This window comes from Erpetoichthys calabaricus, chromosome 1 (genome assembly GCF_900747795.2).
Source record: "Erpetoichthys calabaricus chromosome 1, fErpCal1.3, whole genome shotgun sequence".
Lineage (NCBI taxonomy): Eukaryota > Metazoa > Chordata > Cladistia > Polypteriformes > Polypteridae > Erpetoichthys > Erpetoichthys calabaricus.
This window is the reverse complement of record NC_041394.2, coordinates 122,518,197-122,534,848: the sequence shown is the minus strand read 5'-3', so window position 1 is coordinate 122,534,848 and position 16,652 is coordinate 122,518,197. Positions and strand designations below refer to the sequence as shown.

The following is a 16,652-nucleotide window of genomic DNA, read 5'->3' as shown; positions in this document are numbered from 1 at the left end:
ATAATCCCACATTTAATAAATATTTATTTACTTTTACAATAGACCATTCCATATGCTCTTTTTCTTTCCCAGAAAATGTTTGCAGCTTCACAGAAGAGCATCTCAATCTGCTGACAAGCACAACCCTTCTCCTCCATATCTTGACCTTGCACTGCAGAACCAGCCCACTTCAGTCGCACTGTGACTTATCCCCTCCCTAATCACATTATAAAATTCTTCAAAGGAAAGCAAAAACACTCAAATGCCTGCAGCTGCTAGCATCTCAAGAGTTATGCATTCCTTAACAGAAAACCATGCCTCTCCTGCAAGTGCTGCTTGCGCTCTCAGTGTGTGCAGACTCGTTGAACTGGTAAATTGCCGTCAAGCTTTATCCACAGGAGAGCTGCTACTTTGCTGGGGCCGCACCATCAGACTTTAAACATTTGCAGAGGTGCTTGTGACATTCAACTGGGAATGAGATTTGAAAACACTTTGCTTTGGAAGAAATGGAAAACTATTTTTAACAATGACCTGTAAGTAGGAGGATTAAAACGTTACCATAACAGTATTGCCAAGCCTGTCATACCCGTGAAAGCAAGAATGGAAAACTGAATGTATTTTAGAGATATAGCAGTAGAGACTGTGAGGCCAGCGACAGCAGCAAAAAACTAATATCAGCTAAATGTGATTAATTCATGAAAAAATAAAAGAAAGCTACTACTGTACTAAGTGTTATTATTAATGACTTTAAAATTGCTTGAAATAATGTATTTTGATAATTTCATGGCAGTAATACTGTGTTTAGTATATTAAATATTTTCATATTGAAGTATAAGTTTAATATACTGTAGAGAAGCTCCTAAAAACAAAAAACAAGGTCCAGCAACTAAAGTGAATGCATCATTAATGGAATCTGCCTGCTGCCCAGGTGAAAGATAACAGCAATATGAAAACACTTAAACAGAGTTTAAAATTCAGCAGACTGTTCTGCTCATTGACACGCACTAAACGTGCCTTGACAATAAAGACTAATTAGACTCAGGGTAAGCCTCCATTTTGAAAGAGGCTTCAGAGATGGCAGATGAGCAACAGAAGCCTGAGAAAGGGATATGTCAGGTAAATAAAATGAACATGAGCAGCCAGTTAGGAATCAGTGAAGGCACGCACCCTTTTCCTCAAATTCAAGTAAATCCAACTCAGTTACTGAGGTGGTAATTCCATCCACAACTTGCAGATATAACCCAGTCATTGAGTTTTAAAAATCAGCATTATGCTGCTTCATAATAGTGTGTTTTTAAGTGACTTTTCTAGTTATAAATTTTAAAATATTTTATTCTTAAAACATTTACGTACATATTTCCTAACAACATGATGTCTGATCCTGTCAGATTTTAAAGGGTTGCTGTTTTTACAATGTCAGGGCTGCCTGCATGATTTGATCTTGATGGAGTTAACTATTAAGAACCATGTGAGAGTCTGACAATAAATCATTAAATCTTTTTTTTTTCTTGCTTGACATGAATACAGCTGTAAATGAATCAAGATTGTTCCAAAATCAAATAAAAATTTCTCACTAAATCAAGCTGTTGAAACAAATTGAAAACTACACTGGAAAAGTTTGAAATGTCAAGGTCAAACCCAGAGTGTTTACCAAACATTACAGCTTGTCCTTTCTTAGTTTTTGTGCTAAATGATAATTTGTTCTCTAATTCTCACTTCACTTATTTGCACTAAGCAATAAGGTGCTAATTTTATTTAATCTCCACTTGACTTTGTTTTCTTAAATGCTAGAATTTATGTCTTTACTTCTGCTTCTTTTCTTCCCTAAACACCAGATTGTTTCACCATTCTTACCTTAAATTCTATAATCTTTATGTCTTTTCTTTTCTAAATATTATATCCTCCTTCCATTGTCTTCTTTTTCTAAGCACTCAATTTTAGGCCAATTAGCAGGGTCTTGAGTTGCTTATGCAGAATAAAGTTTTGATGAATAACCTCTGCTTGCAATATACTTCAAAGGCACAATGGCTTCTATGCCACTACATGCTTAGTTACTGTTCATACAGCATACAAGTAGAAGCATCCACAGCTCTGAAAAGTAAATGCTCAAAATTACCTAAAAAAGGTTTAAGAACATGTTCAACTACATTTAAAATGTGACTAATATAAATTAAGGTGTCAACAGTTACCCATGGTAGTAATAATGTCATGTGTACAGATGTAGCGTGAAATTCTTAGCCCAACTTTTCCAGCAATTTTCAGTCATAGCCTTCACTTACCTAATTTTAGCCAGCTGGTGACAATTGGTGGTGCCTCCTTTGAAGACAACCACCTAATGTGACATACCTAATGACTGAGACCAAATAGTTTGCAGATGGCACCAATAAAATCTCATTAGCCAGAGGTTTGGTCTGCATATGCAGGAGAACTAACAATCAATAAATGCTCATCCAGAAGTACAATGCATAGAATGTAGTAATGAGGAATACTAAACACATGTGTTTTGAACCTCACAAATAGATGAGAAGCTTGTTATCTATCTATCTATCTATCTATCTATCTATCTATCTATCTATCTATCTATCTATCTATCTATCTATCTATCTATCTATCTATCTATCTATCTATCTATCTATCTATCTATCTATCTATCTATCTATCTGGAGGCATTTGAAGTTCAAACACTGTACAAGATAGGAAATGTTATATGTATAAGGTGGAGCACTGCTGCCTCTGTCTGTTCTCAAAACTACTTAACAGTCTATGATTGTAGGGGGACTATCCTGGAAGCCTGTTGGGTGAAAGGCAGATTTTCTGTCAAGAATCTCTGTTCTCCTTCACAATCGGCCCATTTAGAGTCACCTAACATGCACATCTTTAGATGTTGAAGAAAAAACAGACTACCCAGAAAGAAAAGCCCAAGCAGTCAGAGGTGAATATATAAGCTCCTCATAGACAATATCCAAGCTAAAGGTCTGAACACGGGACGTCAGAGTTGTGAAACACCATCTACACAGGAATCTGGAGTTGTGAGGTTGCAATGCTAACCACCTTGCCTACAGGTAGATTAGTCAAACACACCTTGATTTTTTATTTTATAGGTCCCATGAATTCTTAATGTTTCATAGGTCTAGCATAGTTTTTTTTATGATATGCTTCTGATTGAAATCAGCCAGTAACCATATAACGGTCGACAGAATGGCCAAACTCTTTAGCGTTGTTACTCTCAGTGCACCACTCAGAGTATTTTAGCCCACTGTATCTGAGTGTAGATTCACAGCTGCACAGCAGCTGATTGGATAGCTCTGCATCAGAATGTGTCAAGAGCGGAGAGAATTACCGGGATACAGCTTCTAGCACAAGCTGCGCACAGTATGTTTGAACTTCTCTCATTCGGCAAATGCTTCAGAGCCAATCCTGTAGGGACCTCACGGTTCAGAAACAGTTTCATCCCAAGAGCTCTAAACACACTCAATCAGTTCATCAACTGCTCCCGGTAAAACTGTTTGTACTTTTAAGAACAATTACCTCACTGTAAACTTGCACTACAGTTGTAATATTGCACAACCTGACCCACTTATGCTTTAATATTGTATATTTGTAATTTTTTTTATCATCATATCTTTATTATTTTTGTTGTTTTCATTTTATCATTTTATAGGAAAATAAATTTATGGAGGATTTGCATATTGAATTTCATTGTACCATACAATAACAATAAAGGAATTCAATTCAATTCAATAGAAGAGAGTGTGTATTTACAGATGATAATGACTGGCTTCTAAGTCGATTTAGAATTCCAAATGCTATCTTATTGGATCTCTTGATATCATTTTTAAGATGAACTGCAGTAAAGTATGTATATTACATTATACATATACATTTTTAACTTTAAATAATGTATACTGTTAATTAAACATATGGGGACAGTGAACAGCGGTAGCAATAAGCTGGCGCCCCATTCAGGGATTGTTCCTGCCTTGCGCTGTATGCTTGCTGGGACTGACACGACCCTGGATGGATAAATGGATGGAATAATTAAACATGTACTATGAAGATATTTCAATGTCCCTTAAAAGTTTGTAAGACTCTGCGTTCTAAGCTTACAGATGGCTTGACATTTATTACAGGGCTGATTGTGTGGTGATTGGTTACTTGGAGAAAGAAAAGGAAAGACAGGAATTGGTGGTTAGTAAGTTTGAAAGAGACTGTACTGCTGCAATAAATTATTTCATCGAGGTTTGCGCATGGCGCAGCAAGCATTTGGACAGGGCGCTAGCTCAACATTACCACGGTGCCACCGTGCCCCCATGTTTTATACATGCTTTAATTCCTATCATCATAAAAATGATATCAAGTATACATCTTAGTTTCTTCCTACTGTACATGCTAAATTATCTTAGTCTCATGGGTTGATGGCAAAAAAAATGTATGCACCTAGCTAGTGCTTCTGCTTGTTGTGTTTGACTTTCATTAGTTTGGTTTCCCTTTAGCAATATAAGAACTTGGCTACAGATACAAAAGCAATATGATGACATTCATGTAAAATCTCCCTTGGCATCCTTACCATTTTTTACTGTTCTCACAGTCTTTTTTGTTTTCATTCTTCACTGTTGAAGAGGTGTACCTATGAATAGGTACATGGCATACAGAAAAAGACATGGCACACAGAGTAGACAGATTGGCGTGACTACAGGAAAAGAACTTTTAATCAATGTATCATTTCCTAACATGAATGGGTGAAAGAAGTGGGGCCACATAGATTTATTGTGTTGGATTTTCACAGTTCATCATACTATATGTTTATCTCCTTGGAGGTTTGTAGCTTGAAATCCTACATAATCTGGCACTTAAAAAAGCAATACTGTAAGGTTCTTGAAGGAGAGATGACTTATAATTATTTTAAATCATGATGTCTTTGCCCTTTGCTCTCACCAGCTAATACTGCAAAATTCAAAGTAATGATCACCTATGAGCAAGAAGTAAGATTTAATGACTGCCTGACTGAACCAATTCCAATCAGCATTTTACTGCTGCATCACTTTGCAATAAATGTCAAACTGTTCTTTTCATACTGTAACCTTTTAAAATGTATCACCTAGAAATAAATAAAAAAATGCAAATCAACTGGGGAAACTTTCTTTTTTTGTTTTAGTGCCATTTGCTTCCTCTGTTTATTTCATGTTTTATTTGAACATCCATCATTGTGCTCTGTGAACTATCAATCTTTATCCTATTACTTCAATTATTGCCTCAAGAATGAACTGAAATGCAATTAAAATGATAAACTGATAAGGCTGTTGTTCTTATATAACCAATGCCTTCTAAAATAAAGTTCTTTGTTTTTGTTATAACAGTTTATCCAAGGCATCCCAGCTGTTAGCATCACTAAATTCAAAATGATGTACAGTATATAATATATAGCAGGTTGGATAATGGATGGATGAATGGATAATATATATATATTAAAAAAAAAAAAAAAATATATATATATATATATATATATATATTATCCATTCATCCATTCATATATATATATAGTGAAGCCTGGGGCCATGTACAGCCACCCTAACCCGACACAGACAGGCAGACTCAAGTTAAAGTCCAGCAGACAGGTTTATTTACAACTGGGGAGCTCTATTTCCCTGTTCCCCACAGCACAGTACATAAGCACCTCAGTACACAGTTCTTCCTTCTGCCTCCTCTCCTCCAGGAAAGCTTCGTCCACCTCATCCCGACTCTGGCTCCAAGAATGGAGTGAGGCAGCCCCTTTTATAGGGCACCTAGAAGTGCTCCAGGTGCCTAACGAGCTTCTTCCAGCATCACTTCCAGGAGTAGTGGAAGTGCTACCAAATAGGGCCCCAAAAACTTCCATGTACCCCTTGGTGGTGGCCACGGGCCCCAACAGGGTTGAGCTTCTATGCTCATGACCCGTTGTCCCGCTGGAAACCAACGAGGCTGCCCTCTGTCGGTCAAGGAACCATCAGTGTTACTGAAGTTCATGGACAGATAGGGAATAGAAATGCGTCTTCAATCTCATTTCAGAAAGGTCAATTAAGAGCAATTACTTATTGCCGTTGGGTAAAGAATTCCACAGATGTGGTGCAGCAGCTTTAAAAGCCCTGTCCCCATTAGTTTTACACTTAGCACAAGGGACAACAACACACAACTGACCAGTAAATCTAAGCTGTCTAATGTGTTGCCTAAAATGATGTTATACAAAACCCCATCTTCCAAAATATTCTGTATTTGAACATTGAAAACATATTACAAGTGCTTAGTAAAAATTAATTAATAGTATTGACAGGTTATAAATACAGTAAAATAGCAATATCCCATTACCAGAAATAGCCCTTTGGATCACCTGATCTATCTCATGCATAATCTAGCCATCCTGTGCATTACTGTGGACTTATTGTCATTTCAATGGGAAAATATCTGGCCTTGTTCACATTTTCTGCCTGTTGATGGAGCCATTATCAGAATGGGTCTGGAAGTCCCCACCCAAAAGTCTTGCACAATGAAAATAGAAAGAGCCACTGATGTTCTTGGAAAATGTGGCCTTTATTCAATATGAAGTGTGACCAGGGCTTTACCTGGTTGCTCCAAGGAAGATCTTCATTTGATTCAAGTTTCCACTGTTTCAATTCTTGATAATATAGTTTCATATTACAAAAGCATTGTAGGAAATTACACTAATAACATTGAACATAAGGACAAGTCTCCAATGGGCAATCTGGCATTGGTATGGGTACATGGTTGTGACTTCATCCAGGTTATCAACACCATTTTTTATGGTAATGAAATCCAACACAATCTCTGGATTTGTGTCTTTTTTGTTGCTCAGGTTGTGATCGTTGTGCAACATACTTAAACTCAGCACATTTAGATTTTCCTTTACAGAGCAGGATATAGTAGTAGTGATGTTTGTGCAGATAATGTTGGAAGAAATTGCCTTTATGCCATACTTTCTTGGTTTCTTTGATATGTACAGCCTGTGGTTTACTGGATCCACAGCTCATGTCAAAAAGGCCACTTTTTAAATAAATAAGCGCCGCCTTCGTGGCTTAGAAAGGGGGCGTGGTAGTGTGGCGGATCGGTTTCCTGGGGAATTCGTGCTGCGGGCGATCCTTGCTTAAGTGCACAGGTGAGGAGTCGTCCGCATCCGTAATTGTTTCCAGGAGCTGCTAATTGCCACATATGATCCACGTCTCCGTAATAAATAGAAGCGCAAGGTGGCTAGGAAAGATGAATGAGAGAAAGAAAAGACAAACAGAGGTTGCAGGAGAGGAAGGCAGGAAGCAGGGAGAGGATAGCCGGTGCAAGAGAGCAAGCGAGTGCAGGCTCGCAGGCAGTTGTACAGTGAGCCCTAGCGGGGTGTTTGGCCGACACTTAGGTCAGTCGGTAGTGGTCGCTCCTGCTGAGCATTTTAAAGAGCGGGAGTGACTGGAAGAAGGATGACTCGCTGTGGAAAACAGCTGGAGTCGGGAGGCTTGGGAGGTGGATTCCCCAGAGTGAGCATCCTGGCTGTTGGGGGAACCCAAGTCTCGGTCTGGAGAGAGCTGAACCAAAGCCAGGGATCGGGAAGCCTCCAGATCAGAAGGTAGAATGAAGGTCAGCTGAAAGTAGGGTGGCTCCCCTTGTGCATAGCCTGCACGGGAGAAGCAGGGGAGTCACCAGTAGAAAGGCACCAGGCTGATTTTAAAAGGATAGCTTCCAGCCATTGTTTTAACCTCATTGTTTATAAAAGATTTTTTGTATTGGATTTTAACCTCCACCTTTCACTCGTTTTAATGGACTATTTATTTAATGAAGACGTTTGATACACTGCACTTTATTTAATTTGGACACATTGTTTTGTTTACTGTTTTTAAAAAAAGCACTTTGCACTTTTTGCACCATCCCCTTGCTTTGTTGTGCCTCACTGCCTAGCACATCGGTGACATTAGCGACGGTGTTGGGTTCAAGGGCTCCCAAAGCAAGATGGGAGCATGGAGCGAACCCGCATTGTCACACAGCCTGAAAGGACAGTGTCCACAGAATGGAACTTGTTTTGTCACTGTCACATTCATTCAACTCATTTATGTCACATACTCCTTATTGCAGAAAGGTTTTTACGTTCTCACTAATCAAAATCTATTTGTCTGTCATCAAAGTGTATAATGTGTCTCCTGTGACATTGTAACTGGAACATGTTATCATTCCTGAGGCGTGCTGGTGCTTTAACTGTCCCAGTCCAAAACAGTCACCCAGTGCAGACTAGGTGGGTCTGATGAATTGTAATTATACAGTCATCTCTGTTATAAGTTGGTCATCTCAGGGATGATTCTAGTATGAACAATAGAAATGCAGATTTGATATCTTGGACGTGACAGTGTAATTTAGAGGACCAGGAACAATTTTGATTACATTTGCAGCACTAAACCTACACTGACATGAGTGAGGAGTGATATGAAATTTTTATTTCTTAGTATCAAAGAATTTTCAGAAGGTTCATCTTCAAGGACTTCATAGTCATCAGAATAGGAGGAAGAGGATATAGGATAAGCAGGATCTTAATTAACTCAACATCTGTCTTCAGTTTTGGAGACATCCTTCTTTACACCACTTTCATTGTCAAAGAGCTGTGTTTTAGAACCAGCACACAAACAGAAATGTATTGTCTACATCATGTTTTATATATTTGCCCCTCAACAAGTTTGTAATGTACTGAACTGTATGTGAACTGTTAGAATTGTGGCAAAATAAAGGTGAACCAGATCTGGTTTTCACACTTACCTTCCCATTTTTAGGTACTAGTTTATAGATTTTTTAAAAGTTAAAAATTTCATGGAAAATGTCATATAGATAACACAAAAAAGAAAGACTAAAATATCTGGCAAATATAACACCTTTGTATGTACAGTAAGTCTATACACATATAGTGTATGTCTTTACACTATACATATAGTGTTTATGTCTTTTTAAAATTTTCTTTGTTTTAACAATGTCATGCAGTATCAAGTTAAAAAATATGCTATTTGATTTTTTTTAGATATTTCAAACGGTGAATAGGGTCAATGATGGAAATCTTGTAATCATTTACTTTGATAAACTTATGGTGTATATTGCAATTGAAGGATCCAATTGTGACCCTAACCTTGCCTTAGGAGTTTCTGTCTACACCTGAGTATCCTGAACATTTGACTTTTCCTCTATTAAGTCTCACTTTCCAGCCTGTTTCAGAGATGAAACTGCACTCTACTGCTCAACTTGTGGTCACTGTCAGGATAAACAAAGATTTACACTGTCTACGGTTAAAATAATTCCTCCCTTCTTATGTCTAGACCCCAGATGGTTTATTAGAAAGAGCTCAAGGCAAAGCAGAGCAGCAGGTTGAAAAGTTTATTCTTTTAATATAAAATAACATTCTCCAAATTCAGGATCTTAAAAAAGTGCCAAAAGCAGAAGCAAGGCAAGTGGATGTGACAGTATGACCTGGATGAATAGAAGCTGTTCTTGCTAGGAATCTAAACATCCAACATGCCAAGATATCAGGTGACTTTTTCATTCTTGTGTTGTGATAGGTCTGATAGGTTGCCTCTGGATATTGATGTAAGGGCAGGGGCAAGCAACTGCTGGTGTGTTCCCATATTTAGGCTGACATTGTTTTTCTTTACTATAACTTTTTGACCAATGTGGCATTGTAGTTTATGGACCAACTCCCTTCCTGTGCTCTGGCCATTTGCCTCAGGACCTATCCTGGCTACCAATCTGTGGTCTACCTGTGTCTGTGGGCTAGGTAAAACATTTCTTTTCCCTTGCAATGCCCAATTATAGCTTTTTTTATATATACATTTTTGATGTGCCTGTGTCACAGAGAGGTTGGGACTGTGTGCTGAATACAGCATGTTACCACACCCACGACACAACAAACCACCTGGATTAGGACTCGAGTTCGGTGGGTGACACCTCAGCACCATACTGGAACAGCGTAAGGTTTTTTTATGCTGGTTGCAGTGCCAATCCCGCAACCAACTCCCAAATTTTCCCTGTAAATTAGAGAACCATCTTGCAATGCTGGATGCAGATTAACATCATACCCAGGATGAAGCAATTGCAGGTTAAGGGCCTTGCTCAACCACAAAACAGAATAGAATCATTTCTGGCATTTATGGGACTCAAACCAGCAACCTTCTGATTGCCGGTGCAGATGTGACCAAATTTAAAAGGGAAACAATGAATAAAAATTGCTTGTTTTTAAATACATTCCTTTGTGTTGATTTAAAATTTGTCATTACCTACTGCTTACCAGCCACTGAAAATGTCTGGCCCAGCTAAATTTCTTGGTTTGAAAATCTGGACCTACTGAAATAGTAATAGAATAGCCCTGGCCTACACATTTGTTAATTTGCCTATAATACCCTCTGTGGCTGTAGCACATTACTGACCAATTCACTAGTAAAAATGCATTAAAAATCATACTATTATAAAAGTATTCTTTTAGTACTATATGATGTATTTCCTTTCATTCTGATAGCAAATGTTATGTCACATATTGTAGGGCATACAGAAGGATAAACAAAAGAAATTACAGTTAAATTATAATTGGTGAGTAGTGCTAAGGCCAATAAGTTAAAAAAGCTTTGCCATTTTGTACTGGAAACATTGTGTTTCACCACCTATAATGACCTTGTTAAACATGTGTTCATTTGCAGAAAGATCAGATGGTACTTCAGACCAAAGCTGTTAATGTTTATCTGTCGAGATTCAAGGCACACGGGTGACACTACATGGCTGTTCCTTGAATTAAATTGTCACGCCTCATATATATTTTCCTTTGTCTCTTTTTTTTCTTGAAAAATTCATCCAAAAAGACTTTTGCTTTATTTTATATATGAACATTAAATTTCTAGAAGATTAAAAAATTATAGAACCAGAAAAAATAGTGTTACCAATATTAAATAGTCACCTGAATACAAAAGCTTTGCTTTTCATATCAAAAGTGTTATTAATTAATTGGCCACACATTGCGCACTATGCACCATCTTTCTGTTTGGTAAACACATTCCTTCTTTATTTGAAGGGGTTTTGATTAGGATACATTATTAGTCCAAATTTAAAAGAAAAGTGTTTCATATCACTGTAAAACATAACATATCATTTCATACCAGCTTTATCCAATTCAGGGTCACAAGGGTCTGGAGAGCACTTTGGCAACATCAGGGAGGATGGGACACCAGTATATTTCAGGATCCACTCATACATAACAAATGATGAATTTATGGTTACCATTTAACTTAAATTGCACATTTTTAAGGATGTCCGAGGAAAACCAGAGGACCCAGAGGAAAGCCCACACATACACTGAAAGATCAAACAAACTCTAAATAGACAATAACCAGGAGCAAGGTTCAAAATCAAGGTGCTTAATTCATGAGGAAGATACCCAGACTGCTGCAAAAATTTCAACAGCTGTAACAATTTTTTAACTGATTTAACATTGCCTAAGTGTCAAAAATATGTATACTTCCATAGTATTAATCTTATCTAGAAACTTCATGACTGTGAATCATATATTTCAATAATACATTACTAGCATATCTTGCTCTATCTTACATATAAACGTCTATGCGTGAAAGTGTGTGTGTCTGTCTGTCCGGCCTGGAAATGCAAAGCAGCCCGGAAGTGCGAGGGTACAGCATGAAGCTCAAAGAAATTGACTCTGTCCCCAAAGTGAAACCTCCGAAAGAAGAGAAACTCACTTAGCAGCTGATACACAAGTGAGGTGAGCACATTGATAAAACGAAACATCCGAGGAGAGACAAACTTGCTTAGCCACTGATAGACAACGGAGTCAAGCACGTCGGCAAAACGAAACCACAGAGAAAAGAGAACCTCACTTAGCTGCTAATGCACAACCGATGCGATTGATTGATTGCCAGAATCCATGGTTCCTAGGCGGCTGGGCTTTTTACAGCACGGGCTTACACAGCTAGTCTTATAAATAAACGTCTATGTGTGGAAGTGTGTGTCTGTCCGGCTCGGAAATGAGAGGAGGAGTCGGGGTAAGGGCTCCACCTCTGAGGAAACAGAAAACTCACTTACCCGCTAATACAGATTTGAGGCAAGTAAATCGGCAAAACAGTATCCCTTTTACTTTTCCTCCCACCGCTACTACACAAGCGATGCAAGCACGTCGGCAAAACGAATCCTCCTAGGAGGGAGATGCCCAGAGTAGTTCCTTTCAATTATCTGACATCTCTACATTTCAGGGTTTTTTTTTCTGATGATTTCAATAGTTTCTAAGACCCTAGAGTTTTTACTGCATGGGCTTACACGGCTAGTATTACATAAAAATATTTGCATTATTGAATAATGGCTCGCCTAGATTAGGATCACAGAGAAATTAAGTGAGTAATGTGAAAAAATCCTGGTTCTTTGAGGATCATACAGAAAGTTCTTACTAGAACAAATCATAGATGTCCATCAACCTTGAACTCTCACCTTAAAATTGAGAACTGTTTTAAAAAAATTTAACATCAAAGAACTTAATATATTAAAGTTCCATATTGCCTAATCATTGTATTTAATTTTAATTTTGATTGTATCTAGATATAGTGCTTAAATTGAATACTAAATTACTTTTTGTAGTGTAAATTATTTGTCATATAATATTTTAAATGACATGACCCTGAATTGGACTGAGCAGGTTTCAGCTGATATTACAATATCTTACAAACAAAAACATAAGAGGAATGTTACCTGCAAACATGATCCCCTCGGCATAAACTTCTTAAATCTAGACAGTTAGGTTTAGATTTTTCTTCATAAGAGCATCCTGGCACAATCGTTTGTCTCCTTCGTTCAGCACATGCTTGGTCCCGGCAGGAGCAGAAGAGGAGCTGATAGCTGTACTCTGTTGGCACTCGGTCAAAAAACTGCCGCAGTGACTTGTGGCATTTTCGTCGATTACATGATTCTTGGGAAGGGTTATACCGGATACATGTGGAGATATAGAGAGAGCGTTGTTTTTTGCAGTTTTCATTTAAATTGCAGGTCTTAGCAGCATCCAGGCAAGGGTTACAGGGTTTTCCAGTATCTGAACAGCGATCTTCATTTGCATATGTGCATTTTATAAAAAAAAAAAAAAAAAAGACAAAAAGCAAATTTAAAATTAGTTTCCCAGAGAATAAGTCATTAAAACATCAACTTAAATACTTAAAAAAATGTAAGAGTTGCTTCAACTTTAACTGCTTCTCATGTTTCCAGAAAAGAAGACTAAATGAGAATGTATTTTATACAATTATCACAGGATTCACCAGTTCAATTAAACATTGACTTTTCTTAAAAATGAAATGGTATTTTGCTTTGCAATAATAACATTAGCATGGAATGTGCTTTTTCTTCTGTGTTAGCAATTTGAACCATAAAAGGTCATATTGATGAATAAATAAATGAAGCCTAATATAATCCTGCCAAATGTTGCTATATAAAAGAGAGATAGCAGAATCATTTTAAAGTCATATTGTCAATAAGCCTTGTGAAATATTTGACAACTAATAAAAGTGATTGATATACTGAGGCCTAATGTCCATATAACCTTTAAACAGATCAGCTCAAGCTGCACCCCACTAACACACGCAGTATGTTACAGTGCGGACCCCTTTCACCCTATTAAGGTCTGTTACATCCCATTGCTCTCTACACTGCTACTTGAGATTACACTTCAAATCATCAAGTCCTGCAATGTCCCAGTAGCCTTTACTACATGTTATGATTCTTTTTAATAGTGCATTTTTTCTTGTCAGTCCTTAAAAATCCCTACACTAGAAAATGTAGGGTTATCCGGTGCATCCAGAAAAAGGCAATAAGCTATATTTCAATCCATTTTTTTGATTTAAGTGAATCCAATCTAGGGTCACAATGAGGGAAAGGCAACAGTCAGACTTGGCTTATGTAAGATACTAGCCATCGCAATTCTCACTTGAATACAGCATTATTCACACAGTGTAAAGTTACAGTATGGATGTTACCTGATCTTTTTTTTTTAGGTCAAGAAGAAGAAATACAATCTTATCATTATTAATAGCAATAATACTGGTAGGAAATGTTTGGTTGTATATGAGGATCAATAGTTTTACCACCTTAAAGTAGTAAAAGGCTTTGAAAGTGGTAACACTGCTTGTCACACCATATTGCTTCTCTCTATATTTTAGTAAAAAATACATCTAACAAAAATGATCAGATTCTATATACAGTATATGACAGTGTTTATCACATTTATATACATTTAAGACATAAAACATTACATTTTTAATAAGGAACATATATGCATTCTGAAACCAGCTTACTTCAGGTCAGGGCTGCTGTTAGCCACAGCCTATGCTGGCAGCCTCAGGCAAAAAGCAAGGACACAGCCTGCCAAGGGTGCTACCCCCTTGCCCATACACACACTCACATATACTAGGGCCCAATATAAAGTCACCACTCTCAGTCACTGTATAAATAGCCAATGACCTTTTCGAAATGGCTTGGAAACCTCTTGATTTGATCTGTTTATTTGGCTGGCCACTATGTAATCCTATGCCTTTGATTTTAGTCCATCCAAATGACTGAAAGACTTCATTGTTTATAAGGGTGATATAACAGTGACAACTAGGGCTACTTCCTCGTAGCTCTATATTTCTTGGTTTTAAATCCTGTCCAAATCACTGTCTGTGATATCTGTACAGCCATATATGTTTTGTGTGGTTTTTTTTCTTCAAGTATTCCCTTATCTTTCATGTAAGTGTATGTATATACTGCATTGTGACACCATGATCAGGCATGAATCTTTCCTTGCACTCAACAGTGCAAACCTAAGGTCCATCCTCCCTTGGACTGAGCATTATTGATAATGAATGGATAATTAGTAGGCTCATATCAACAATTAAATGCCATATTTCATTGAAAGTGCTGGAATACAAGTTTCAGAGAAGAATGTCAGTGGCTTATGAAAAAAATGTCCCAGGCATGTTTTTAAATTTTATTTGATTCATTATTTTAATGAAACAAACCAGCATACACTCCTATATGAAAAAAAAACAGTCCAATTGTAATTAGATTCAATATGATATATCAAGGGAAGAGTTCAAATACATAATTGCAATCAATACCTAAAACTTTACCCTTATCCATGCAGAGAGATAGTGAATAGTAAAAAGCTCATAATATCATTCTTTCTCGAATTATTTAAACACCAGGGGCCTTATGTATAAACGGTGCGTACGCACAAAAATGTTGCATACTCCTGTTTCCACGCTCAAATCACGATGTATAAAATCTAAACTTGTCGTAAAGCCACGCACATTTTCACGGTAGCTCAAACCCTAGCATACGCAAGTTCTCTGCTTGGTTTTGCAAACTAGCAGCACCCAGCATCAAAGCAGTGCATTTGTTCCAGTGTGGTTTCCCTTTCTTTTTTAGATCCACATCCCTGACACGGCTTTATCATAAACACTGAAATTAACCGCATATTGTTTATTAGTTTAAGGCATCTGATTGTAATTAACCTGTAACAATATAATGGTCCACGGAATGGCCAAACTATTTCAAATACCATAGCTGCTTTAGCATTGTTACTCTCACTGCACCTTCTTCTTTCAGCTGCTCCTGTTAGGGGTTGCCACAACGTATCATCTTCTTCCATATCTTTCTGTACTCTGCATCTTGCTCTGTTGCACTCATCACCTGCATGTCTTCTCTCACCACATCCATAAACCTTCTCTTAGGCCTTCCTCTTTTCCTCTTCCCTGGTAGCTCTATCCTTAGCATCCTTCTCCCAATATACTCAGCATCTCTCCTCTGCACATGTCCAGACCAATGCAATCTCGCTTCTCTGACTTGTCTCCCAACCATCCAACTTGAGCTGACCCTCTAATGTACTCATTTCTAATCTTATCCATCCTCGTCACGCCCAGTGCAAATCTTAGCATCTTTAACTCTGCTACCTCCACATTTATCCTTGCCTCCACTTGGTATTCACTAAAATTCTTCTATTCCCCCCGTGCTTTTGCCTTTACCTTTTCATAGAACGCTGAGCTTAAGGGTTATTTATATTGATTTGCATATTCAAAGAGGCGAAATTCTGGGAGGAGTTTGGGGAGAGGCAGCAGGTGCGTGCACGTGCATTACTTTTCAAACTGACCAGGATTTATGGAGTGGAAGAACATGGAAGTTGGCGAACGCACAGATTTATGCATCTGGATTTTTTTGTGCGTACGAACATTTCCACTTTTGTCTGTACGCCATGTATTAGTGTGAATGCTACACACAGCGTTATGCATGAGGCCCCAAAACTTAAAAACTATAGGCATGAGTCCTGCAGACTTATAGAATATTACTAATTTCCTGCCAAAGTTTGAAAAAAAAATATACACTGTTCCACACAAAGAAAATTAGATATTTTCTAGTTTTAAATGATATGCTATCATTTTCTCATAGAGTTGCGTTATGGTTCAGTACGATGCTTCCAGTTAAGAACAATCAGTCAGTGATTTAATATCATAATAATCATACAGTGAAAATCTTTATGACGTATAAGACGTATAGGAAATCACAAGTGATTTTATCACTAGATAGTCTAATAAAATACAATGCTGCTCTATTACTGCCATAATAGTATTGGTACTGAATAATAAAGTTGACATCTT

At 37.5% G+C, this 16,652-nt stretch overlaps 1 protein-coding gene across 1 annotated transcript in view; it reads right to left on the bottom strand.

Annotated features, from left to right (window-relative positions):
• LOC114649561 (GDNF family receptor alpha-2-like) overlaps positions 1-16,652 on the bottom strand; it is a 435,940-nt gene that overhangs the window by 138,427 nt on the left and 280,861 nt on the right. The window contains exon 4 of the mRNA XM_028799084.2: positions 12,724-13,072. Coding sequence (XP_028654917.2) covers positions 12,724-13,072 — 349 coding nt within the window. The remainder of the gene's footprint in view (positions 1-12,723; positions 13,073-16,652) is intronic.